Consider the following 26609-nt stretch of genomic DNA (forward strand, 5'->3'; position numbering starts at 1 on the left):
TGATGATGCTACCATTGACCACCTGACCTTGCATCGCTGCAGTAATCTCTCTCTCTCACACACACACACACACATTTAATGCGTGCGCGACCTTTTCCAAAGTGCAGCCATCTATTTGGAGCTGTGCCTGGAGATGTTAGTGAGGAGAGGATAGAGGATGGTTCCCCTCTTCATGGTGGGTTTTGAGCGATTTTGCTTGGAATTTGGTGAGGATGGATCATTGAGGGGATGATGAAACCCACAGAAGAGAAAAGGGTATGTAAAACATTTTGTTGAAATACCTTTTAGTGGAGTCCAAATAGTTTCCATGATTCCATCAAACTTACATTTCGGTTATTCCGTCATATTTTGACAGAACACAAAAAAACGAGCATCTCTACTCCTTGAGAAAGTGTTTGTAAAACAGGCCTGACAAAATTTCATCAGTAATGCTGTTTTGTGTCAGTGTGTTTTGCTCGTGACGAGTGGGTGAGGATGACCGAGAGCCAAGGTGGACACGAGCCGAACCGAACTCGAGAGTTGAGAGCTGTCGTTGTTCGCAAGAAACAAAGAGAGGGCACATTCAAACTGCGGGTCATCTTCTTGGATGACAGTGAGAGCATATTTGAGGTTGAGGTGAGAAGTGTATTTTTCGTAACTATATTCCAGTCAACTTGTGACCAGAAGTACTTGTAGTATTCATCAATTTACACACAGGCCAAAAGACAGTCACTGCCTTGTGTGTTTGTAAACGGAAATACCTCTGCTTAGTGTAAACAGAAGTATATTCCGATGTTATCATTTTTATTACTGCAGTTAAATAAATTGATTCTTCTTCCAATTGTACTCTGTTGGCAATGCATTTCACTTCCTTTTAAAACCCCATTATCCCTGTGGACCGCATGCAGTATTTTTCCATCCAAGCCATGGGGCATTTTGTGCATCTATGTCATGAGTGAAGGGACAATAGGTGAATAAAAGAAGAGGTTGCTGAGTGGCTCAGTACAGACGGATGCGAATGACTGCAGGGCAGCTGTGAGTTAGCAGGGTTTTAAAGTGTCTAAGGTGGCCCGATTTCTTCATCCCCTTTGGATATTGAACATAAAGCGCCTTCATTTGTTCCAGCCCTACCTCTCGTCATTTGACTCTTTCTTTATTCTGCAGTGAAATGCATGGTCAGGTCATGTCGAAACTCCTCATCTTCACACAGCTTAGTTGGGGAAATACATCATGATTAAGATCTGATTGTGATCCGTGTAAGCTGAATTACTCTACGTTGTTATTTTTGTGAAGGAAATGCCAAATAAACACTTCAAAGTATAACTTTATTTACTGTTTACAGCAAAGGATCCTTGGAAATGATTTCTACAACAAAGTATGTGGGCACCTGAAGCTGTTGGAAAAAGAGTATTTTGGCCTTGAATTCCGTCACCAGTGTGGCAGTTATGTAAGTCATTCAGTAGAGCACATACTGTACTGTAACTCAAATGTAGCTTTGACTAAGGGATGAAAAGAAGAGTGAGTAACACATTATTTGGATACTCCATCTGTAGATGCTCTACAGACTATCACTAACATTTCAACTAACTATACTAACCCTAGCCCTAACCAGTGGTGTAAAGTACCTAAGTAAAAAATACTTTAAAGTACTACATATTAACTTGTTTTTTGAGGTATCTTTACTTTACTATTTATATTTTTGCCAACTTTTACTTCACTACATTCCTAAAGAAAAAAATGTACTTTTTACTCCATACATTTTCCCTGGCACCCAAAAGTACTAGTTACATTTTGACAGGAAATTTTTTTTTGACACAAATGCTTCGTTTGTAAATATGTCTGAGTGTTGGAGTGTGCCTCTGGCTGTCCGTCAAAAAAAAAATGTAAATGGCTTGCTTAATATAAGGAATTTGAAATGGTTTATACTTTTACTTTTTGATACTTAAGTACATTTTAGCAATTCCATTTTCTTTTGATACTTAAGTATATTTAAAACCAAATACTTTTAGACTTCTCTCAAGTAGTATTTTACTGGGTGACTTTTACTTGAGTCATTTTCTATGAACATATCTTAACTTTTACTCAAGCATGACAATTGAGTACTTTTTCCACCACTGGCCCTAACCTTATCCTAACCCTAAACTTAAAGGGATACTTCAGGATTTTGGCAATGAGGCCCTTGATGTACTTCCCCAGAGTCAGATGAACTTGGGGATAACATTCTTTTGTCTCTCTGTCCAATATGAAGGAAGTTTTAGGTCGTTTTGCAAGCCAATGCTAACTAGCTAACTAACATGCTAGTAGATATCCATGAAAGTCTACCATGAAAGTCTATTTCAGTCACTGCGCTAACGCTAGCAAGCAGTTGCTTATCAACAGATGGTCATAATATCAACAAACTATCTGTCGAGCATCTATAGATGGAATATCCAAATAAAGTGTGAACAAAGAAGGTACACTAAATTATGTCACTCCAAGCTTTGGATGCTAATCTGATCTGTATTTCTAATCCCAGATGTGGTTGGAACTGCTAAAGCCCCTGGCCAAGCAAGTAAAAAGTAAGTTGCAGGTACAATTGAAGTCGGAAGTTGGAAGTTTACATACCCCTTAGCCAAATACATTTAAACTCCTTTTGTGACAATTCCTGACATTCAATCCAAGTAAAAATTCCCTTTTTTAGGATGGTTAGGATCACCACTTTAAGAATGTGAAATGTCAGAATAATAGTTGAGAGAATGATTTAGTTCAGCTTTTGTTTTTTTCATCACATTCCCAGTGGGTCAGAGGTTTACATACACTCAATTAGTATTTGGTAGCATTACCTTTAAATTGTTTAACTTGGGTCAAACGTGTCGGGTAGCCTTCCACAAGTTTCCCACAATAAGTTGGGTGAATTATGGCCCATTCCTCCTGACAGAGCTGGTGTAACTGAGTCAGGTTTGTAGGCCTCCTTGCTCGCACACGCTTTTTCAGTTCTGCCCACAAGTTTTATATGATTGAGGTCAGGGCTTTGTGATGGCCACTCCAATACCTTGACTTTGTTGTCCTTAAGCCCCTTTGCCACAACTTTGGAAGTATGCTTGGGGTCATTGCCCATTTGGAAGAGCCATTTGCGACCAAGCTTTATCTTCCTGACTGTCTTGAGATGTTGCTTCAATATATCCACATAATTGTCCTCCTCATGATGCCATCTATTTTGTGAAGTGAACCAGTCCCTCGTGCAGCAAAGCACCCCCACAACATGATGCTGCCACCCCCGTGCTTCACAGTTGTGATGGTGTTCTTCGCATTGCAATCCTCTCCCTTTTTCCTCCAAACATAACGATGGTCTGGTCATCATGGCCAAACAGTTTTATTTTTGTTTCATCAGACCAGAGGACATTTCTCCAAAAAGTACACTCTTTGTCCCTATGTGCAGTTGCAAACCGTAGTCTGGCTTTTTTATGGCGGTTTTGGAGCAGTGGCTTCTTTCTTGCTGAGCGACCTTTCAGGTTAGGTCGATATAGGACTCGTTTTACTGTGGATATAGATACTTTTGTACCTGTTTCCTCCAGCATCTTCACAAGGTCCTTTGATGTTGTTCTGGGATTGATTTGCACTTCTCGCACCAACGTACGTTCATCTCTAGGAGACAGAACGCGTCTCTTTCCTGAGCGGTATGACGGCTGCGTGGTCCCATGGTGTTTATACTTGCGTACTATTGTTTGTACAGATGAACGTGGTACCTTCAGGCGTTTGGAAATTGCTCCCAAGGATGATCCAGACTTGTGGAGGTCTACAATTTCTTTTCTGAGGTCTTGGCTGATTTCTTTTGATTTTCCCATGATGTCAAGCAAAGAGGCACCGAGATTGAAGGTAGGTCTTGAAATACATCCACAGGTACACCTCCAATTGATTCAAATGATGTCAATTAGCCTATCAGAAGCTTCTAAAGCCATGACATCAATTTCTGGAATTTTCCGAACTGTTTAAAGGCACAGTCAACTTATTGTATGTAGACTTCTGACCCACTGGAATTGTGATACAGTGAATTATAAGTGAAATAATCTGTCTGTAAACAATTGTTGGAAAAATTACTTGTGTCATGCACAAAGTAGATGTCCTAACCGACTTGCCAAAACTATAGTTTGTTAACAAGAAATTTGTGGAGTGGTTGAAAAACGAGTTTTAATGACTCCAACCTAAGTGTATGTAAACTTCCGACTTCAACTGTAGTTCATGCAAAGGCTTGTGAATTCTGCTATGTGGACTGAATCATGCTATCTGTCGTACTAAGACAATGGGGAATGAGCATCAAGGATATTGTTCCTCTCTCCTACAGACACCAGTGATCCAACATTCCGCTTCATAGTGAAGTTCTTCCCCCCAGACCCAGGGCAGCTGCAGAAAGAACTGACCAGGTAGGTCACTCTCTCTTGTTCTTCTGTTGAAAAAGGTTGTGCCAATTGACATTTGCACCAGCTATACAAATGGTTTGGACCTCTTGACTAAGGGAACTTATTTGGTACAGAGAGACATGATGCTTATTCAAGTTCCCTCTTGCAGGTACCTGTTTGCATTGCAGATTAAACAGGATTTGTCCAATGGGAGTCTTACGTGCAATGATAACAGCGCTGCTCTCCTCGTCTCACATTTACTGCAGTGTAAGTAGATCCCCTGGGGTTTGTCGTTGAAGAGTGAAGCCACATAATATGATCATGATTACAATTGAAGTACAGTTTTATCATAATGCTGGCTTGTGTTTGTGGTGATGTCTCCACTGTTTCCTTACACTTGTAGCAGAGCTAGGTGACTACGAGGAGGAACTTGACTTGCAACATCTAGAGAGCAAGAAGTACGTACCCAACCAGGAGTGCCTCCACAAGAAGATCCTGCGCTTCCACAAGAGGCACAGGTAGATACCTCCCGGGCTCAAGGGTCAGAGGCTAGAGGCTCTCTGGTAGCTGGGAGGGGGCAGAATAGGGCCTATACTGCTCACTGAAGTAGTTAGTGACTCAGGCATGCCAGGTGTGATGGTTCTGGCCTTCTGGTGGTGACTGTCGCATCGTGTTGAGGTGACAGAGGGTTTGGTGGTTAGGTGAATGTAGGCTGTTGCTGGTGCTGCGTGTGTTCCAGGGGCCAGACACCAGGGGAGGCAGACAGCCAGCTGCTAGAGGTGGCTCGGAAGCTGGACATGTACGGGATCCGCCCACAGGCTGCCAGTGATGGAGAGGGCACCAAGATCAACCTGGCCATCACACACTCTGGAGTGTTGGTCTTCCAGGTAATGGCTGGGCTCGTCACAAAGACCTCTTAATGAGATGTACAGGAGTTGTACGCAGGCCATGTATAATATACTATGTTATTGCATGCTATTACAGTGGATTGTACAGTGTGGACTATGTCTCTTTTAGAGAGACAGACGCTGGAAACAGATATGCCAAGAAGTAAACAGAGAGAGAAGTATTTATTACAGAGGTTTACATTTGGACTGTTTGTACTCTTGAACTATGTTTCTCTCTTCTCCCAGGGCAACACCAAGATAAACACTTTCAGCTGGGCCTCAATCCGCAAACTGAGTTTTAAAAGAAAGCATTTTTTGATAAAACTCCATGCTAAGATTGTGGTGAGTTTTTTTAGTTTGAGACGTTAAGTGTGACTGAGTGGTCAAATAGGATTTCATTAGTTACCAGGTGTTTGTTGGTTGGTTATTCAAACAACATGCTGCTTTATTTCCATAGAAATTACCTCTATTACATCTGTGTGTGTGTGTGTGTGTGTTTGGTCAGCCCTCTCGTAAGGACACGGTAGAGCTAGCCATGGCCAGCCGAGATGTTTGTAAGGCCTTCTGGAAGACGTGTGTAGAGTACCATGCCTTTTTCCGTCTCTCTGAGGAGCCCAAGTCCCGACACAAGTCCTTCCTCTACAGTAAAGGCTCCTGCTTCAGATACAGGTCAGACCACTAGATACGTAAAGGGGGAATTTATTCATTTGTCAAAAGCCTTTACCGTTTACTCAGTTTGATAACACTGTGCTACCCCTCTCTCTAGTGGTAGGACCCAGAAACAACTGTTGGACTGCGTCAGGAGAGGGGGGAGGAAGAACCTGCCTTTTGAAAGGTTACAAAACTTATTGGGGAGGTTTCCCGAACACAGATTAAGCCTAGTTCTGGACTGAAAAGCAATCTTAATGGAGAATCTTCATTGAAGATGTTTTTAAGTCCAGGAAGAAAGGTTTGCATTGCTTGTGTATGGTTAAGCAAAGCAATAAACCCTTGTCTTTCTAAACCTCTACGTTCCAGGAAGTTCTACAAGGCCCACTATGACAACAGGCAGTGCAGGTCCTCTCCTGACCTCCTCACTGATGTCTCCAAACAGGTACAGTGCCTTCTGTTATATTGATTTCTTTGTTATTTCATTTATTATTTTTATAAACAGAATTTAAAGGGTGTTGAGACGAGGTGAAATACACTTGAAATAAATTGTGATTTGATTGATAAACAATTAGCATAATTGCATGTGCTCTAAACCAAACTTGTTGATGCACAAGTGCAATAGGAGGTTTCCGGTGAGTCAATTCCAACGACTCACTTCTGCATTTTCTTTTTTTTTGTCAGTTTGTTTTGACAACGGAAGTTTGTAATGTGAGGTAAGGTTGTAGTATGACCACATATCCTTAGGCATGCTCTTTTGAGATGACATAAACCGGTGTCACACAGTTCAGTTCCTCCTGTATGCGTTTCAAACCTCCGGCTCGGTGCCAGTCTGTGTTCTAAATGTATTCCTGTGTCTCAAGGTGCAAATGGACTCCTGTTCTTGCTGATTGATCATTAGAAAACCTTTTGCAATTATGTTAGCACAGCTGATGTAACGGATGTGAAATGGCTAGCTAGTTAGCGGGTACGCGCTAATAGCGTTTCAATCAGTTACATCACTTGAAACCTAGAAGTAGTGTTGCCCCTTGCTCTGCAAGGGCCGCGGCTTTTGTGGAGCGATGGGTAATGACGCTTCGTGGGAGTCAGTTGTTGATGTGTGCAGAGGGTCCCTGGTTTGCGCCCGTGTTGGGGCGAGGGGACGGTTTAAAGTTGTACTGTTACACTGACAACTGTTGTTCTGATTAAAGAAGCAATAAAACTGGCCTTCTGTAGACTAGTTGAGTATCTGGAGCATCAGCATTTGTGGATTCGATTACAGGCTCAAAATGGTCAGAAACTAATAACTTTCTTCTGAAACTCGTCAGTCTATTCTTGTTCTGAGAAATGAAGGCTATTCCATGTGAGAAATTGCCAAGAAACTGAAGATCCTGTACAACGCTGTGTACTACTCCCTTCACAGAACAGCGCAAACTGGCCCTAACCAGAATAGAAAGAGGAGTGGGAGGCCCCGGAGCACAACTGAGCAAGAGGACAAGTACATTAGTGTCTAGTTTGAGAAAGATGCTTCACAAGTCCTCAACTGGGTAGCTTCATTAAATAGTACCCGCAAAACACCAGTCTCAACGTCAACAGTGAAGAGGTGACTCGAGGATGCTGGCCTTCTAGGCAGAGTTGCAAAGAAAAAGCCATATCTCAGACTGGCCAATAAAAAGAAAAGATTAAGATGTACAAAATAACAGACACTGCACAGAGGAACTCTGCCTAGAAGGCCAGCATCCCAGGGTCGCCTCTTCACTACAATTATGGTCTTGAATTGGACTCCCATTTTTCTGGTCTCGGAACCCTTGTCCCCCTCCCGGTCTCAGACTTGACTTGGTCTCACTCCCTCTCCGGTCTTGGTCTTGACTTCTGCTCTGGTCTTGGTCTTGAATCGGTCTCGCTTTAGGTGGTCTCAAGCACAATGCTGGTTTTAGGTGTGTTAGGCCAAGGCCAGAGTGGCAACCAACAGTACGGCAGACCCCCAGGGCCAGGACTGAGCAGCCCAGCACCTTGGGATTGCCTAAATATGTATCTCCCCTGACGTGGCCATGTTTTCAATATATACGGAATACTGTACAACAAAAGGAGTCTAAGGCATCCAGACCTTATGAAAGTTGCACATTATACCCTTAATCTTGTATTAAATCAAATCTAGTGATACATAACTTGGCATTTCTTCCATCCATTGTGGGAGGATAACCAACCTTCCAATTAATGGCGTTTGCATTTCTTAGCCACTATAAATTCTAGATTACACATTTTCTTCTGACAACAGACCCCAGTATCAACATTTATAAGGAGACCAAAACAGTGATAATCTGTAGACATGCTGTGATTACTCTTTGCCAGAATTCAGTCTGCCTTCACAAGACTGTAAATATGTCCCCTTTTGTGTTTTAGACCTCCAGCAGAATAATTACATTTCTGAGTGCATGATATTCAGATTCACTGGATGGTCAAAAAAACTGCAGTAATTTATGTCTGAGATTATACATGATTGGGCATTCTAACATCTGTATCCATTCATCAATAGCGTCTCCCAGGTCTTCCTCACATTTTTTGTTTGACATGTTTTGTGTCATCTGGAAAAGCCTCTATCAACCCCTGATACAGTTTGGATATCAACTTTAAAGGTTTGTCAGACTGCCTTAAAATAGTTTCAATCTTTGACGCTTCTGGCTTGTCCAGTGTTTGCTGCACCGAGAGAATAAAGTGTTGCATCTGCAAATTTCACCTCTGCACTGTCACAGACTGGTCTTCCCTGGCTGCCTGACCCTGATGAGACCCCTTGTCACCATCTGATCCTGCACAAAGAATTATCTTGGTGTACATTTATACATTATATTAACCAAGAATAGAATCAACGGTTCAATAATTGAAATGACCATTATTCCCAGATCCCAGACTGTAACCTTAAGATGCTGCCCTGTAGCTACTGTAGATCTACATATCAATTCAAGATGCAACTTTGTATCTATTCACTATACCTCAGAATTCACGTAAACTGCAGGGACACCTGTCACCATCTGTTTCTGCTCAGACATGAGCATAGTGTTGTGCACCAAGACAATGATGCCTGTAGAGCTGTTTATACCGTGTCAGTGTAAAAAGTAAGGAATTAGCGAGGACCACTGACAGATCAATAAAGTTACATTTGCTATAGTGACTAATAAAAACTCACATTGCTCTGAAAAAACATCAGAATAGTCTTCAATTGGTTGGCAGCTGGTTTCATTGTTTGATTCAGGTGTAGTGTGACTGAGGCAAAAATAATAGCTGAAGTTAGTGAGCTACCAAGCTAGCTAACTTTTGGATAGCTCTAGCTAATGGTACAACATCAAACGGACTTCTGTTGAAATGGGACCAAACAAAGGCTACAAAACATTTCCATACACACAACCGCTGTTAAATACTGCTACCTGACAGATAGCTAGAGGCTAGCTAAAGCTGAACTGGCTGTGGTAGTACTAGCTACTAGAAAGCTAACTAGCTGCTAGTAGTTCATTCACTTCAGTCGAGAGGGTATTACATTAGCTAACATAACATGTCAGTTACACTACTGGCTCAGCACTGGGAGTAAAAATTGTTTTCAAACAGCGGTTACCTTGCCAGCTAGATCAATCAACTAAGGAGTAGACAGTTTCTGCTCTGCTTGCTTAAAAACTCAGAAAAAGCGCAACAGAAAGCAGCTGTTCATCTCTCCGTGCTGGAAAACAGCCTACCCAACGCTCTAAGGCGTCTGCATGGTCCTAAAGCACACCCGTGCCGCGTTTTGTATCACAGTGTGATAAATACAATGTGGGGGGTGGGGGGGTCATGTACAATGGTGAAAGTTACACACCTGCTGTCAGTGATATCAGGGTGTGTGTGTTCCAGGTGTATGAGCAGACCTGTGGGTTCCCCCGTGCCGACTGTGCCCCGGGTGGGAAGCGCAGTCAGTCTGCTGTGGAGGTGCTGTTCACCACTATGGATCTGGAGGGCCCCCCGTCCCACTCTGCACACACTTCTGCCTTCGGCCAGTCCCGCTCCTCTTCCTTCTCTGGGGCTGAGCCAGGGCCCACAGCGCTACAGGGGCTGCGGTGCCACAGTGAGAGGGCCACCCAGAGCTTCAACCGCAGCAGCAGTGTGGCTGAGGGGCCTCAGAGGGGCCGACTGCTGGCCAATACACAGCAGCTGGTCCTGCTCTACCCCAGCCCTCACTCCCACCTTTACCCCTACCCCTGCCTGGAACTGCACCCCATCCTGCCCCTCTCTGCTCAGGCCTACATGTCTGGCAGCTCTTCTTTCTCCTTGGACCACGCTCCAGCCCCACTGCCTCTGTCCCACTACGGCCCCAGGCCCGCTCCCCAGGCCACCCTCCTGGACGACTTCATCCGCTCCTCCAGTTTCTCCAACCCCTCCTCATTGTCTCCCTGTCTGCGGCGCCAGCGTCATCGCTACAACGTGCCTCCAGGCTTGGCCATTGCTCCGGGGCTGTATGCAGCCACTCTGGCTGGTTGTGGGGCTGGTCGGAGGGAATTTGGCAGAGAGGAGACGGCAGGCCACTTCAGTGATGACTCCAGCTACCAGGCAGGCCTGCCCAAGCGCTCCTGGAGCCAGTCTGATATGAAGGTCCTCCGGCCCTCTGCCCCAGCAGCAGAGTTCCGCCCTCTAGGTCACTACCCTCACCTATCACGCCGACACTCGCCTGCACGCCCAACACACCTCCCTCTTAACTTGTCCCCCATGCCTGAACGGGCCGCCTCTGTGTGCGTGCTAGGGGCCGGGAGCAGGACAGGGAGTGGAGAGATCAGCCTCAGTGACTCAGACGTCATGTTCCCATACTACTGCCCAGGGCTTGGGAAACTGGTGCGCTCTGGCCCCCTGGCTCGAATGCGCATTTCATCTGGTAGTCTGCAGCTGGACGAGGGGGAGGAAGACTCCTTTAACTTAAGTGACCCTGAAGGCAGTGCAGCAACAAAGCGGTCATGAGCCAATCAGAGCATTAGTATTCGTACTGGGACAACCCCCTTGCTATCCCTAGCCAATCACAGCATATTCTCTTTGGTGGGCCTGTGGTCACAATGGGAAGTCCTCCTGACCCAATAAATGTCTAAAAAGGGTTTTTGTGACCATAACCCCAGTCTTGAGTCATTCCCACAGGCCCTGATGGTTCCGGTCACTGGTCATATTTGAAGATGAAGGCATGAGAGACACACTAAACTGATGGACCCGACTTCATAAGTATGCCTTGAAGAAACCGTCAGATAATTAAAACAATTTTGGGAATAGACTTTACATTAACAAATGTAATTACTTGCATGAGATGAGTACTCAGATAAGACAATTTCCCTGTCTTAATATTTGAGAGCTGGATTTTGATGGACCCTATAGGCTACTGTACTGGTCTCACCTCACTGTCAACAGTCTAAGGAACTCCAACTGTTATTGAAACAAGTCTTTTGAAAATGTGGTTTCTGCACATAGACATTGGTTCCAAAGACTGCAAGGATTGTGGAAAGAATAAGGACTTTATGAACTACATAGCTGCACATAACAGGAAAAGTGGACCGTCTACAGAAACAAAATGGGGATACTGTAGACTTGTCCACGATACTGATGCATTTAAATGTATTTATGGAATACTAACACATTCAATAAAAAAGACACAGGAATTCATAATTTAAATATTTATTTTCAAGACCAAACCAAAATGAATTTTGCAACGATTGAAGCAAAGACTATCCAATATATACATTTGACAGCTTCCTGTAAAGCTAAGTCAACAGTTTCTTTTATAAAGTTCAGATACAGAAATATAAAAAAAAAATCTTGTTTTCCATCTGCATGTAATTGATGAGGAAAATACAAAAATATGCAATGATCAAATGCATTATTGCCTTCACAAACGTATTATTACTATTTAATGCATTCGATGATACATGACCACATCACTACAATTAAGTTTTAGGCACCATTGGATGTTAAGTTGGCATACTTCCTCCCTTCCAAAACGGGCTCTGTCACCACCACACCAAAGATGGCACCCTTTTTGTATATGTCTGAGCTTGGCTGATAAAATCTTTATTTGGGATTTGTTCAAAAGGACGCGACTCCCCGTAGAGTCCAAGGACTCAGACCAATGTTTCAAACATTACAATACCGACATTGCCATTTCACTTGAGCACGTGTCACGTATTTTTGGTCGAGGGAGAGCATAGTGTCTTGAAGACAGAAAAGTACCCCGTCTCCCTTGAGATCTAGTCGAAGTAGGGAAATAACTAGCAAGCATATTTAGAAAAAGCTGCACCGCCATCAAAGTGTGTGCAGTGCATATTTCCTTCAGAAGTAGACCTCCAATAGGATTGCCCTTATAGAGCTAAGATCCCATCAGATAGATATGATTTGTATCTTTTGGAATGAGAGAGCGTGATACAGCTTTTGCGCAGCAAAGTCTTCCCATTTCCTATACAGTCTTTCCTAATGCCCAAACAAGTGACCCCCTTTTCCAATTGTCACCGAACAGAAGTTTCCATTTATGGACATCCACTGGTCTGAGCCTTTCCCCCACCCGCGGACTGCTCTCAGCAGAGGTATTGAACTCCTGTGGTTTGACAAGATATGCAGTTTTCCAAACAGCAGGTTTCTAAATGCTACAAGTGACATGAAGATGGTAAGCTAGACATCGGAAACAAGTGCAGTACACTGAACATCTACAATATAGCTACTTAAACATTTTTAGTAGCAGTAAAAAAAATGAACTCAAAATTGAAAACGAAACTCTGACTTAAGTAGACGTCTTATGCTCAGCAGAAGATTGATGTTACGTCCTTAGATTTTTTTTTTTTTTAAAGACTTAAAATATTACAAAACTAAAATACTATTGACTAATATAACATTAACACGCTCTGCTTTGGGCACCAGCTTGAGCCTACTTTTAAAAAGGGGTTAAATAAAATAGCAGAAACATATTTCAACAAATATACATAAAAAAAACTACATTTTTGGTTATAAGATCAGTGAGTGTGCACAGCAGGAGTCCTCCCTCTTTCCCTGCATCCAATGGTCCTGGTGGGGCTGATCAGAGGAGAGGCATGGAGGATGGTGGGAAAAGGAATGGGGGGATGATGGGGGAAAAGGCAGAGGCTGATGATGCACTCTGGAGGCGTGGTCCTCATCAAGCGTCTAAACCTGCCCTCCACATGCCACTAACTCACAGAAAATCTGATGGAAAAGTCCACAGAAAGAAAAACACAGTTGAAGGCCACCTGCTCCAAATTGTAACATGTAATCTCCAAATTGTAACATGTAATCTCCAAATTGTAACATGTAATCTCCAAATTGTAAATCTCCAGAAGAACCATCCAGCCAATAGTCTAGTCTACGTCACTAACGATAGTCCTCCCCCCCCCCCCCCCCCCCCTCCCCTGCTGTCCCCTAACTCACCTCTGGAACTTGTCGATGATCCGGTTGACCATCTTGTCTGTGACTCCAGGGCAGATGTCCTCAGCCATGTGGAGGTTTTTCTCCAGCTCCTCGATCCCTCCCTTCGTCTGTCCATCCCTGCGCTGCAGCTAGGAGCGGTGGAAATGGAGAGACAGAAAGGCAAAACAATATAGATTACTCAACTCATCTTTACAACTGTTCTAAAAGAGCGTCGATGTAGTGGAGTCTCTACCTCGGTGAATACCGGGGCGATCAGTGTGGTCAAGCTGGCAGACTTCTTCAGGAGGTCTTGGTCCTGTCATCAAATGGAAAGCAGAGGAGAACATTATAGACCCATGATACTCTCCCGAATTGTTTGCATTAGCCCACTAATCACACAACTAACATTGTAATTACATTAACTTCCTTGTCCTCGACTCAGGCCAACTCACCATTCCATTGGACACATTATTCGGGTCTTTCTTCTTGCGAACAGTAGTAAAGGACCAGCCTGGCTGGGAGGAGTCATTCTCCTTGTTGCTGGACTCCCTGGGAGACACACAACAGATAGGATTATCCACAGGTTTAATGTTACTGTAGTTCAGACAGGGTCTCAGATCAAATCTTTATCAACTCTTAGGCAAGGGTACAATGTTAAGAGCCTTCACTACTCACGAGTCAGAGTCTTCAGAGCTGGAGTCTCCGTCACTGTGTCCCTCGGCCTTCCAGCGTTTCAACCGGTCTATCAGCTCAGTGAGGTAGGACGTCTTCTTGGCATTCTTCACTATGAACTTGTGCTTCAGAAGCTCCTTAGCTGTTGGCCTCTATAAAGGGGAATATTGGCCCACAATTAAAAGGCAGGCTAACCATGGACAACCCCTAAATAATGCAAGATAGTCAAGTCATGGAACCATGAGAAATAAAAGACAAAGTGCTCAGGCATTGTACTTACAAATGAAGGGTCTTTGTTGAGGCAGGAGTCTATAAACTCTTTGAAGGTCTTGGAGAAGTCTCCACTGAGGGTGGGTGGGGTGTTCTTTGGTATGAGGAAGAGGACCCGCATGGGGTGCATGTCTGAGTTGGGAGGCTCACCCTTGGCCAGCTCGATGGCAGTGATGCCCAGAGACCAAATATCAGCCTGGAGGAGGGCGAGTGTGTTAGAGAGGGGCCTGGAATTCAGTGAAAGTAAGTTTGCCGGATTTGACAGCATGTTTATGTCATGAAAAGAGGACACGCCTTCAATTCCAAGTGCCCTCCACTAAACACAGAAGAGAACAGAAAGCTGGTAACCTTGGAGTCGTAGGCAGACTGTTGGATGACCTCAGGGGCCATCCAGAAGGGCGTGCCCACGAACGTCTCCCGTTTGATCTGGGTGTCTGTCAGCTGGCCCGCCACGCCAAAGTCTGCCAGCTTCACTTCGCCACACTCGGACAGGAGCACGTTGGCCGCTGCCAAACCACACACAACCATGATAATGTCAACAGCAATGAGTGAAATCAATACATCACACACTACTGGTACAAGAGCTAGACTACCGGATATACACTGCTCAAAAAAATAAAAAGGGAACACTTAAACAACACAATGTAACTCCAAGTCAATCACACTTCTGTGAAATCAAACTGTCCACTTAGGAAGCAACACTGATTGACAATAAATTTCACATGCTGTTGTGCAAATGGAATAGACAAAAGGTGGAAATTATAGGCAATTAGCAAGACACCCCCAATAAAGGAGTGGTTCTGCAGGTGGTGACCACAGACCACTTCTCAGTTCCTATGCTTCCTGGCTGATGTTTTGGTCACTTGTATGCTGGCGGTGCTTTCATTCTAGTGGTAGCATGAGACGGAGGCTACAACCCACACAAGTGGCTCAGGTAGTGCAGCTCATCCAGGATGGCACATCAATGCGAGCTGTGGCAAGAAGGTTCGCTGTGTCTGTCAGTGTAGTGTCCAGAGTATGGAGGCGCTACCAGGAGTCAGGCCAGTACATCAGGAGACGTGGAGGAGGCCGTAGGAGGGCAACAACCCAGCAGCAGGAACGCTACCTCCGCCTTTGTGCAAGGAGGATTAGGAGGAGCACTGCCAGAGCCCTGCAAAATGACCTCCAGCAGGCCACAAATGTGCATGTGTCTGCTCAAACGGTCAGAAACAGACTCCATGAGGGTGGTATGAGGGCCCGACGTCCACAGGTGGGGGGTTGTGCTTACAGCCCAACACCGTGCAGGACGTTTGGCATTTGCCAGAGAACACCAAGATTGGCAAATTCGCCACTGGCGCCCTGTGCTCTTCACAGATGAAAGCAGGTTCACACTGAGCATATGAGCACGTGACAGAGTCTGGAGACGCCGTGGAGAACATTCTGCTGCCAGCAACATCATCCAGCATGACCAGTTTGGGTCAGTCATGGTGTGGGGTGGCATTTCTTTGTGGGGCCGCACAGCCCTCCATGTGCTCGCCAGAGGTAGCCTGACTGCCAATAGGTACCGAGATGAGATCCTCAGACCCCTTGTGAGACCATATGCTGGTGCGTTTGGCCCTGGGTTCTTTCTAATGCAAGACAATGCTAGACCTCATGTAGCTGGAGTGTGTCAGCAGTTCCTGCAAGAGGAAGGCCTTGATGCTATGGACTGGCCCGCCCGTTCCCCAGACCTGAATCCAATTGAGCACATCTGGGACAACATGTCTCGCTCCATCCACCAACGCCACGTTGCACCACAGACTGTCCAGGAGTTGGCGGATGCTTTAGTCCAGGTCTGGGAGGAGATCCCTCAGGAGACCATCCGCCACCTCATCAGGAGCATGCCCAGGCGTTGTAGGGAGGTCATACAGGCACGTGGAGGCCACACACACTACTGAGCCTCATTTTGACTTGTTTTAAGGACATTACATCAAAGTTGGATCAGCCTGTAGTGTGGTTTTCCACTTTAATTTTGAGTGTGACTCCAAATCCAGACCTCCATGGGTTGATAAATTTGATTCCCATTGATCATTTTTGTGTGATTTTGTAGTCAGCACATTCAACTATGTAAAGAAAAAAGTATTTAATAAGAATGTTTCATTCATTCAGATCCAGGATGTGTTATTTTAGTGTTCCCTTTAATTTTTTGAGCAGTGTATTAACCCTAATACCGCAGCTCGTCTCTACGGAAGATATTCCACACACACACCTTTGATGTCCCTGTGAATCTTCCTCTCGGAGTGGAGGTAGTCCAGGCCCTTCAAGATCTCCTTCAGCATGGTCGCAATCTGAAACTCGTCAAATGCCCCTGCTCGCAGCTAGACACAAGACATACAGTGAGCACACATACGCAAACCCACCACCAGACATTGGGGGGGGGGGGACTGACATATTGTAACTCTTACCAGGTCCAGAGCTGAGCCACCACCAAGGTACTCCATAATGATCCATAGTTTACTGCCCTGTACAGAGAAAGAGAGGTAGAAAAGAGGGAACCATTAGACATGATTTTAGGCCGAGGCGCCGTAGGTAAACCCCCCCCCCCCCCAAGTTCCGCCCTTGTCCCACCCCCCGGGAAAGATTTGTATCATGTTCTGCACCTGTGTTTCTTTACCTTGAGCCTACTTTACCTCCAGGCTACTGTTGTCATCCTCCCTTCACATTTCGCACTGTTTTACCGGTGAAAACGTCCACGCAGCATTTGCATTGCCGACCATCTGATCTCAAATCGGTTTCATGGGAATACGCATTTAAATCTTTAGCTTATGCCCATATTTTGCCTAATGGTGCGCGCTGTTCAGAAAAATGTCACCATTCGCACAATCATCCTAAAATCTCATAATACACGAGGTGGTGTTTTGTCTTACAGTAACGTTATACTATTATAGTCACTTCTCATGTACAATACTATCATTATATATGATCTTGCAGACATTTTTATCTTTGATTTAACTTTATTAAAACGAGCGCCATTCACCAGAGTAGCCTGTTCTCTACGAGTAAAGCAGAGACTGTGTATAGGACCTTTCGCTTCCCGGGAAGAGGGGTCCAGAAAAGTCAGATCCCCAGCCACTCCGATGATTTTCATTTCAACCTCATGCAGGAGCTACACATGGCCGTGAACACGTTTTCCATGCAGAATGTCTTTTATGTGCAAATAGAAATAACCTTGTGTCTGTGGCAACCTCACCAATGCCCTAAACCCAAGCCCAGATACAAAGTCCCTGCCAAGTGCCGACATGTGCGAGTCTTGGGATTTGTCCACTTCACAAACATATTGGGAGATCATCCAATAAGACTCCCTAACTGACGCATATAAAGTCACACGATGCTCCAGATTGAGGCACGAGGGAGAAGGTGGGCTGCAGAACAAGAGCATACTCAGAGTGAAAGGTGGAAAAGCTGGCATTCACCACGCCACACTGCTCTCAGCAAACATTTCAAGGCCCTGGCAAAATCAGGGGTGGGTTACGTCAGCCTCTCTTCTAGAAATACAGGTATTGTAACATATCAGAAGAGGGTTCTTCTGTTAAGCGACACTGAACTTTCTAATGGTACGGATTGAGTCGTTACCGTTTATGGAACAGACAATCAACACCTTTTGAATTGTAGCCGATTACACTCGCAACTGTGAAACAAAGCTTTACATAACGTCATTTGATCGCTGAGAAGTTAATTGATTGCACTCAAATTGGCCATTTGAATTTTTGGGGTTCACATAATATTCAATAAATACAATAAATCGGTCAAAAGTTTGGACACCTACTCATCCAAGTTTTTTTTTTTTTTTTTTTTTTTACTTTTTTATACATTGTAGAATAATAATTGATAATGAAGACATCAAAACTATGAAATAACACATGGGATCATGTAGTAACCAAAAAAGGTGTTAAATCAAAATTTATTTTAGGTTCTTCAAAGTAGCCACCCTTTGCATTCTCTTAAATCAGCTTCACCTGGAATGCTTTTACAACAGTCTTGAAGGAGTTCCCACATATGCTGAGCACTTGTTCGCAGCTTTTCCTGTACTGTGGGTCCAACTCATCCCAAACCATCTCAATTTGGTTCAGGTAGGTGATGCGGCTCTCCTTGGTCAAATAGCCCTTACACAGCCTGGAGCTGTGTTGGGTCATTGTCCTGTTGAAAAACAAATGATAGTCCCACTAAGCGCAAACCAGATGGGATGGCGTATCACTGCAGAATGCTGTGGTAGCCATGCTCGTTAAGGGTGCCTTGAATTCTAAATAAAATCACAGAGTGTCACCAGCAAAGCACCCCCTCACCACCTCCTCCATGCTTCTTGTGTTTCTTTGCTCAAGCAAGTCTCTTCTTATTGGTGTCCTTCAGTAGTGGTTTCTTTGGAGCAATTCGACCATGAAGGCCTGATTCACGCAGTCTCCTCTGAACAGTTGATGCTGATATGTGTGTTACTTTTAAAAAATTTAACTAGGAAAGTCCGTTAAGAACAAATTCTTATTTACTCTAATGAACTTATCCTCTGCAGCAGACAATAACGGACTGGCCATCTGGCGCACCGGGAGTTTTCCCGGTGGGCCGCTTGACAATTGTGGCTTGAGCAAAGCAAAATATAAATAACCCCAGCCCCCGCTTAAATAAAAATAACCAAGTGCTGTATGTCTGACTGGCCCAGGCGAGTGTGCTGCCGGCCCTCTGCCACTATGATTGGGTATTACATCTGTCAGCCTCTCTCCCCTAGCCAATTACTTTTGGTCCAGTCCATTCTAACTTTACCTGGGCCCCACCCCTTTCCCATCTCTGTTAAGTGGTGACATTTGAATAAATAGTGGAGAAAAAGGAGAGAAATAACGTAAAGGTGGTGCTGAAAAGCAGAGAGAGAAGAGGTTGAAGTCCCATGAGGCTGATGCAGCCAAATGTTTTAAAATAAATTATTAATTTGGCGCCGTTACCAGTCAATCTCAGCCTAATGAGCCCGAAGGCACTGGCAGCAGAAAGGAGAGAGAGCAGACCATTGAGCCCAGCGATACCAGTTCAACTGTTAGTCAAGGTTTTGCAGCTGAAGCGGTAAGACAGAAGACAATAGGGATAAAATAAGCAATGTTTGGGTTTAGCAAGCTGGCTATTCAGCTATATCGGGTGCCTTTTGTTGAAACAAGCTCTCGTCAATGTCACTTTTCGTGAACCAACCAATCACAGCCTGGATGGGGCGGGACATTACACAAAAGGTTGACGTGCTACAGTAAACTTTTGAAATGTTGAACTCATTGTTAATACTTAGCATTAACAAATTGGACACTAACCACCAACGTAGACCATTTCTCTTGCACAAGGATTTAATGACGGAACAAAACCTACAAAAAATTATAAAATGTTGGTTGTGTATTTCTTAAACTGCTGTATTGTCCAACTGGAATGAATATTATACTAGTGGTATATAGTATACTATATGAAAATATGAATATACTAACATTATACTTTTCATTTAATGTTATAATATTATACTAATTTATACTAATCCAGGTTGAGGATAGTGCATCTGCAGTGGACAGATGTAGATTGAGCCTGAGCCAGGATACCACTGCCACTCCAATTTTTGATTATTTTAGAAGGCTGAAGTCAGGGGACCTAGTTGTTTTTTAGTTTCCACCCCCAACAAAAGTGTGAAAAGTCTGTGGAGCAGAAGGTTATCTTTTGTAAAAATGGGACCAACAGGAAGTGGCTGTCATACAGCGAAGAGAACCATGCTTTATTCTGCTTCCTTTGTATGGCATTTGCAAAGCCCACAGAGAGCAGCCCTTTCATGAACGGAATGGCAGACTGGAAGCAGATCCATCAGAGAGTGGGAGAGCATGAGAAGAGCGTTATGCATAGAGGTCATGCTGAGGCCTACTTTCTAAGGTCCTCCAAAGGTAACATTGAGAGCCTGCTCATCGGCAGTCAGATGTCTGCTCATAGAGAGCAAGCGTGCAGAACAAGGCAAGTGCTAGAGAGCATTATAGACGTTGTTAAAGTCATAGGCGAGAGGGGTCTGAGCTACCCATGCAGTCTGAAACAGCTTATACGTTAGATGACAGCAGCATTGAACATGGCAACTTTTTAGAGATGATCATTCTGCTTGGAAAGTGTATGTGTATGAAAGAGCATCTCACTGCCTGCATAGAAAAAAGCAAAAAACTGCATGAGTCTGGGTCAAGAGGGGGCAGAGGCTCTGTAATCACTCTATTATCAAAGACTACCATCGTTAACGTCATTACCACCATCCAACACACAATGCAGGCAACCGTAGCAAGTGAAACCCAGGAAGCTGGTATGTCTTCAGTCCAGATCGACACGACGCAGAACATTACGACACAAGATCCATGTTCTGTCATAGTCAGATGTGTGACCAACGTCATCCATGAGAGGCTTGTGGCTGTGGTGAAATGTGAGGCATCCACTGGACAATACTTTGTCCAGGTACTGAGTGAAGTGCTGGAAAACATGAAGCTAAGCTTGACATCAGCAAGTGCATTGGCAATTCCACTGATGGAGCCACTAGTATGCAAGGCCAGTATAAAGGCTTCTCTGCCCTGCACTCTGTAAAGTCCACCAATCAAGTGCATGTGTGGTGCTATGCACACATTTTTTAACCTTGTTTTGGCAGACGCAACAGAGTGTCTTGGTAAGTGGGTCACTTTTTTTCTCTCATTAACAACATAGCTGTGTTCTTCCGCGAATCCTACCAGAGGATGAACATTTGGGAGAAGGAGAGCAAGGACCCGAGACACAGACGTCTTGTTCCAATTGGAGAGACACGCTGGTGGGCTAAAGACAGTGCCTTAAAGAAGGTCTTCGGAGCCTTTGGAAATCCAGATGAGGGTCTGTATGTTGATGTCCTTCTCACACTTTCAACCATACAAGATCAGAAAAACAACACTACTGCACGGGTCAAGGCACACGGATACATTGAGGGGCTGCTGAAGTGTGAAACAATACTTACAGCTGAGATATTCCTCAGAATATTTCAGGTCACCTCACCAAGTCCCAAAATATCTTCAAACAAGTGGAATGGACATTCTGTCTGCGCATCGTATGGTTGTGTCTACAGAGGAGCAGCTGAAAGGAACGGCAAGAGATTTTGAAAAAGTCAAGGCAGCTGCAGACACATTTGTTCCGTGGGCCAACAGGAAGTTGCAGGAATCGGGATGAGGAAACAGAGCTGGAGTTAAAGACCACTCTGCCAACAAAAAGGGCTTGAAAGAAGAAAACCATGTCTGGAGAGATGGCACAAGATGAGACTTTTACTGGGGCAGAGTGCGCATACAGGATTGGTGTCCATACTCAAATGCTGGATATATAGTTATTAATAGCATCCATCTGCGATTTCTGATTAATGGTACTTTTTATGCCAACATGGCTCTTCTGGACCCTAAAAACTTTAGTCAGCTAACATCCAGTGCAAGTGGCTTTCCACAGACAGCACCTTCAAGAACTAAGCAAATGTTTGATCAAATTTGACAGCAGAGCGACGGTGGCCAATTTACAGAGTGAGCTCAAGAGTCTATGTTTAAACAATAGGGATTTGAAGAATACACAACCACGACTATGGAGGATCATGGACCTGAAGGAAATTAAGACGAGGTGGAGATGGCGAACAAGAGCTGTACATCTTGCAAGGACTGTCCAGTGTGTTGCTACCGTATTTTTAGTCAGTACAACCTATTGACCGACGCGTACCACATCCTGGGCCTCGCTTACAAGTTCCTACTTACCGGTCAATAAGCCAGGTAGCTTGCAAGCGGAGCTTCTCTACTCTGAAATTCATCAAGAGTAGGCTCAGGAGCACCTGGAGGCTTTTATGCTCATGGTTACCGAGCGAGATGTTTTAATGGCCCTGGACAGTGACCTGGTTATAGATAGCATTGCTGAGAGAAGTGAGCTGCAAAAATGTCTAATTTAAGGAGGTAGGAAATATGTTTATTTTAATTTTATTCTGACTTGCCTAATCACCAGTCTTTCCACCAACACATTTCTTCCTGTATTTATTTTACTGGCCAGATGGTTCCAGAGATTCTTGCCACCTTGCTGCCAGCGCCAATAAGTGCTCCTTCTAGCCAGCCTCCTCTTAAGAGCAACACATTCCCCTTGTTCTATTTTACTGAAGTTGTTATAAATATTGGTCAGTAATCTTGTTTACATAAAGTGTGGAGTGGGTTGTGTGGATGGTGCGGTATCGCTGGGGGGGGTTTTGGTGGGCCGGTCTGAATCAAAAAGTCGGGGGCCATTTTTCATTCCCAGTCCGTCACTGGCAGCAGAGGTAACTCTGGGTCTTCCTTTTCTGTGGGGGTCCTCATGAGAGCCAGTTTCCTCATAGCGCTTGATGGTTTTTGTGACTGCACTTGAAGAAACTTTCAAAGTGACTGGACTTCTTAAAGTAATAGACTTAATTGAAATGCATTCCAGGTAACTACCTCATGAAGCTGGTTGAGAGAATGCCAAGAGTGTGCAGAGTTGTCATCAAGGCAAAGGGTAGCTACTTTGAAGAATCTCAAATATAAAATGTGTCATTCCATAGTTTTGATGTCTTCACTATTATTCTACTATGTAGAAAATAGTCAAAATAAAGGAAAAACCTGGAATGAGTAGGTGTCCAAACTTTTGACTGCTATTTACATAAAGTAACTTCCTTAAAAAATATATATATATAAATTTGCAAACGTGTCAAAAAAAACTGTTTTTGCTTTGTCATTGTGGTATTGTGTGTAGATTGAGGATGTAAAAAACTAAGAATAAGGCTGTAACGTAACAAAATGTGGAAAAAGCCAAGGGGTCTGAATACTTTCTGAATGCACCATATATTACCACTTGTGAATGATGCCCAGCTTGTGTGAATTAAGGCAAGAAACATTCCATGCCTTTTTTTGCGACTTTTTCAAATCAGAGTCCCACACCTCATGTAGCCTAGCCCATAGTCCTATATGTTTTGATGAGGTTTGTATCACAATTGAAGAGGCCAAATAACTTCTTAAAATGAAGCACACTAATCCGCTTTACAATGGGTGTAGAGCCTAACTGGCAAACAGCGCGAGTTTCAAGTTGGGAGAAGATCATCTTCACCAGAAAATTGCACCTTGATAATAACCGCATGACATGCATAAATCGCATTTGCGGTCACTTTGAGAATGCGGTTTTCCCACTAATGGAATATTCCCGCTTATAGTCTACTGCCGTGTGTGCATTGCTGCGCTTATAATGTGAAGAAATACCATGATAGTTTACCAACATTTTAAGCTAAACGTTCTGATCTGTTGTGTCAGCCTCATTGCTTAAAAAAGTATTTTTGATGCTAGTGCATCGCATCCTACAACTGTCCCAGACTGTTTGGAATATTTCTTTCTTGCACAGAATAGGTCAACTTCTGTACTACGGGGGATAGTAGATTGACAAAGGCTAGTGCTTTTGCTGTTCATTAGGCCTACTCATCTTGTTGGCTGTTCTTTCCATATCTTCAATATGCGCCACGGAACTGGATAAGGACGTGTGCAGTTGCGTCCCCGATGTCTCGGTCTTCACTTGTAGCCTGTGAGAAAAACCCGATCATGTGACAGAGAGCCATGTGAGTGAGAGGTGCTTTGGAGCACGCAGCCGGGTGAAGGGAATTATAATAAATTATTGTATTCAGCCCATGGGCACAACAGCCACTGGCCACAAAAGGCATGGATTTTTTTAGGGGGCATTACGGCCACAAAAAGGGGATGCCTCCGGGAAATTCGAGGCATTACCAAGTGCTCGTCTAATTGTGAATGCGAGACTGATGAAGTGTGTACAACCTGTGCACAAAACAAAGCAGAGCTCGTGCCTTTCATGTGACTTTTTTCAAATCATCATTAGTCGCATCATGTAGCCTTAGAATGTACTAAAAACATATAGCCCAACGTTAGTAACATAAATAACTCTAAAATTAAGCATATAGGAGTACCCGTTTCTTTGTTAACCGCTGAACATAGAATAGCTGCATGTGCGCATTCCCTCAAATCGCTTGGAGAAAATATGATTTATATTTTATTCAGCTATGTTCAATTGTATTCTTCATACTATAAAAAAATGCCTCGGAAATTCTAAGCAAATCTTGTCTGCTAAATGATCCATTGTAGCCATCAGCCATAGCCAGATCATGGCCTAACATAAGAACAACTCAGAGTATACTATTCTGTTCTTCTGAAATAGACTTCATTTTCTTCATATCATGTTTCTAAAGCCGTGTCTAAAATAATGGATTTGTTGTGATGGTGTAGGCTACATTACATGGATTTAAATGTAGATGTTCCAAAATGTAGATGTTCCAAAAGGTCTGCATCAGTGGCTTGTAGGATATGCGTGGAGGCCAGGAGATGCTAAATGTGTTTATGTTAATTAGCGGTCAATTACCGTGAGACAGACAGTTATTTGCTTGACAATCACCGGCTGACAATTTCACGACCACAGCCCTACTCCCTCCCCCTGAAATTGTGTGCTACAATATGCCATTCTATATTGATTCTCAACCGGGAATCCATGTTTACTTGACAGAACACAACCGTTCTTAGGTTTTTGCCACATATTAAATTGAAAGAGTAGACTCCTTTTTTCTGAGTAGATTACTAATCTACTGCTTTCCCTCAAAGTCCCACCCACAGTGATTGATTGACAGGTCTAAAACCCTACCAACTGTGACACAAACATCCTGACAATCCCACCCACAGTGATTGATAAGCCGAACTGTTAAAGGGATAGTTCACCCAAATTACAAAATTACATTTGTTTCCTTACCCTAACTGTCCACAGCAGCAGAGCAAATAAAATACATAACTTGAAAAAACATCATTGTGGCAATTCACTCATATCTTAAGGTAAAACTGTAAAAATGACTAATCTCAAGAGATGACAGGTTTAATGTTAAAAAGGTTATTTTACCTGAGAAAATAGTCCTGATCGTATAGGCCGATATCCAAAACAACTAACACATTCATACATTTTCAGTCATTTTAATTGTAAAGTCATGTTTTCTACTCAATACCACAACTCATTTTACCAATCTAGGACGTAAAGTCGTTAAAGTATTCAATAATTTAGCTGTGTATTTCGGACGGAATCAAGGCATTAGAATTTACCAGAGGCAACCAAAATAGAGCTCAATCAGCCTTTTTTATGTATTATTTTTATTCAATTATTATTTTTAATATTTTTACACAATTTTTTTTACCCCCCCCCCCCCCAGACCGGAACTCCCTGGCTGGCTACATTTTGGCTGGATACTCCATATACTTACAGAAAACAACATCGGATAAAAAAGCTATATTCCAAGCCACAGCTCCATACTACTTATCAGACAGAGAACTGATACTGTATACTGGTTTTTGGGGTGGGATGGGATGGGGGGGTCCATGGAGGGCTTTTGATCATTTTATTGGATTCCTCCTGTCTTACTCATTGGTAGGAAAAATTATGATCCAAATCGGATGTTAGGTACTATATATTTGTTGACGATTATATGAAACCAATAAATGAAAAAGAAAATGCCAATTTGGGTGCAATCAATTACCTTAATTTTTCAGATCAAATTATATTTCAACCAAACCTTTCAGGAATATTAATTTGATGTTTCTAACTAACGATTTCAGAACAATCCGAGATGGTGGGTGTCAAATCCTCTTTCTGGTGCTTTGTGAGGTGGAACGACTGCAGTGTGCGTGTGCGTTACCTTGAGGTAGGAGCCGTAGTACTTGGTGACGTAGGGGCTGTCACACTGGCTGAGCACGGTGATCTCCTGCTGGATGTCCTCGATCTCATCCTCAGCCTCCTCCAGGTCTATGGTCTTGATGGCCACCACATTCTGGGTGCGGTTGTCGATGCCCTTGAACACCTCGCCGAAGGAGCCCTTTCCAATACGCTCCAGCTTGGTGAACAGCTCCTCGGGGTCCGTCCGGCTGTTCTGAAGGTTCAGAGACAGAGACATAACAGTTATGTGGCAAAAAATAAAAAAATGAAACATTACTTACCCCAGGACACCTCAACAGGTGACGATCCAGGGAAAAAAAGAGAACTGTTTCAACATAGACCTGATCATTTATTCACGGGACTTACGTTTCAGCGTAATCTCCTTCATCAGAGCTTTATGTGGCTAGTTTATACTGCTGAATGAGTCAAAAACAGGAAGTTGACATTCCTTTAATTAACGTTGAACGGTGTGATAGGCCGGCTATATAAAACTGATGATCCAACTGTTTTATAAAAGAATAGCCTACCCAATTTGAAAAATCCATATAGCCTAATCTGCACTGTAACCTCTCCCTAGATGACCACAAGCATGTTTGCAAAGAGAGCCTGTTGGATCCAAATAAATGAGAAACTGTCTTCTGTTAAGCTTATTAAATCG

The 26609-nt window shown here is 43.7% G+C and overlaps 2 protein-coding genes across 4 annotated transcripts in view; one reads left to right on the plus strand and one right to left on the minus strand.

Moving 5' to 3' along the window:
- Positions 1-11533, plus strand: LOC129868653 (FERM domain-containing protein 7-like). Its single transcript, XM_055942822.1, has 13 exons — positions 1-255; positions 446-615; positions 1322-1426; positions 2495-2537; positions 4301-4379; positions 4525-4622; positions 4759-4873; positions 5095-5242; positions 5489-5584; positions 5748-5911; positions 6009-6077; positions 6260-6335; positions 9749-11533. Exons 2-13 carry the CDS (start codon positions 475-477, stop codon positions 10841-10843), a joined length of 2229 nt encoding a protein of 742 aa, XP_055798797.1. The 5' UTR covers positions 1-255; positions 446-474; the 3' UTR covers positions 10844-11533.
- The window catches only part of LOC129868654 (serine/threonine-protein kinase 26-like), a 25450-nt gene continuing 10367 nt past the window's right edge, over positions 11527-26609 (minus strand). The window contains exons 2-11 of one of the 3 annotated variants that reach the window (XM_055942823.1): positions 25935-26165; positions 16642-16698; positions 16446-16554; positions 14567-14724; positions 14229-14414; positions 13952-14100; positions 13729-13825; positions 13530-13592; positions 13298-13425; positions 11527-12928 (exon numbers count right to left, since the gene is read on the minus strand). In XM_055942823.1, coding sequence (XP_055798798.1) covers positions 12868-12928; positions 13298-13425; positions 13530-13592; positions 13729-13825; positions 13952-14100; positions 14229-14414; positions 14567-14724; positions 16446-16554; positions 16642-16698; positions 25935-26165 — 1239 coding nt within the window. In that variant the 3' untranslated portion in view covers positions 11527-12867. Of the gene's footprint in view, positions 13076-13293; positions 13426-13529; positions 13593-13728; positions 13826-13951; positions 14101-14228; positions 14415-14566; positions 14725-16445; positions 16555-16641; positions 16699-25934; positions 26166-26609 lie in introns of those variants that run through there. The other 2 variants (XM_055942824.1, XM_055942825.1) reach the window with 2 other exon arrangements.

Source organism: Salvelinus fontinalis, chromosome 13 (genome assembly GCF_029448725.1).
Source record: "Salvelinus fontinalis isolate EN_2023a chromosome 13, ASM2944872v1, whole genome shotgun sequence".
Taxonomy (NCBI): Eukaryota; Metazoa; Chordata; class Actinopteri; order Salmoniformes; family Salmonidae; genus Salvelinus; species Salvelinus fontinalis.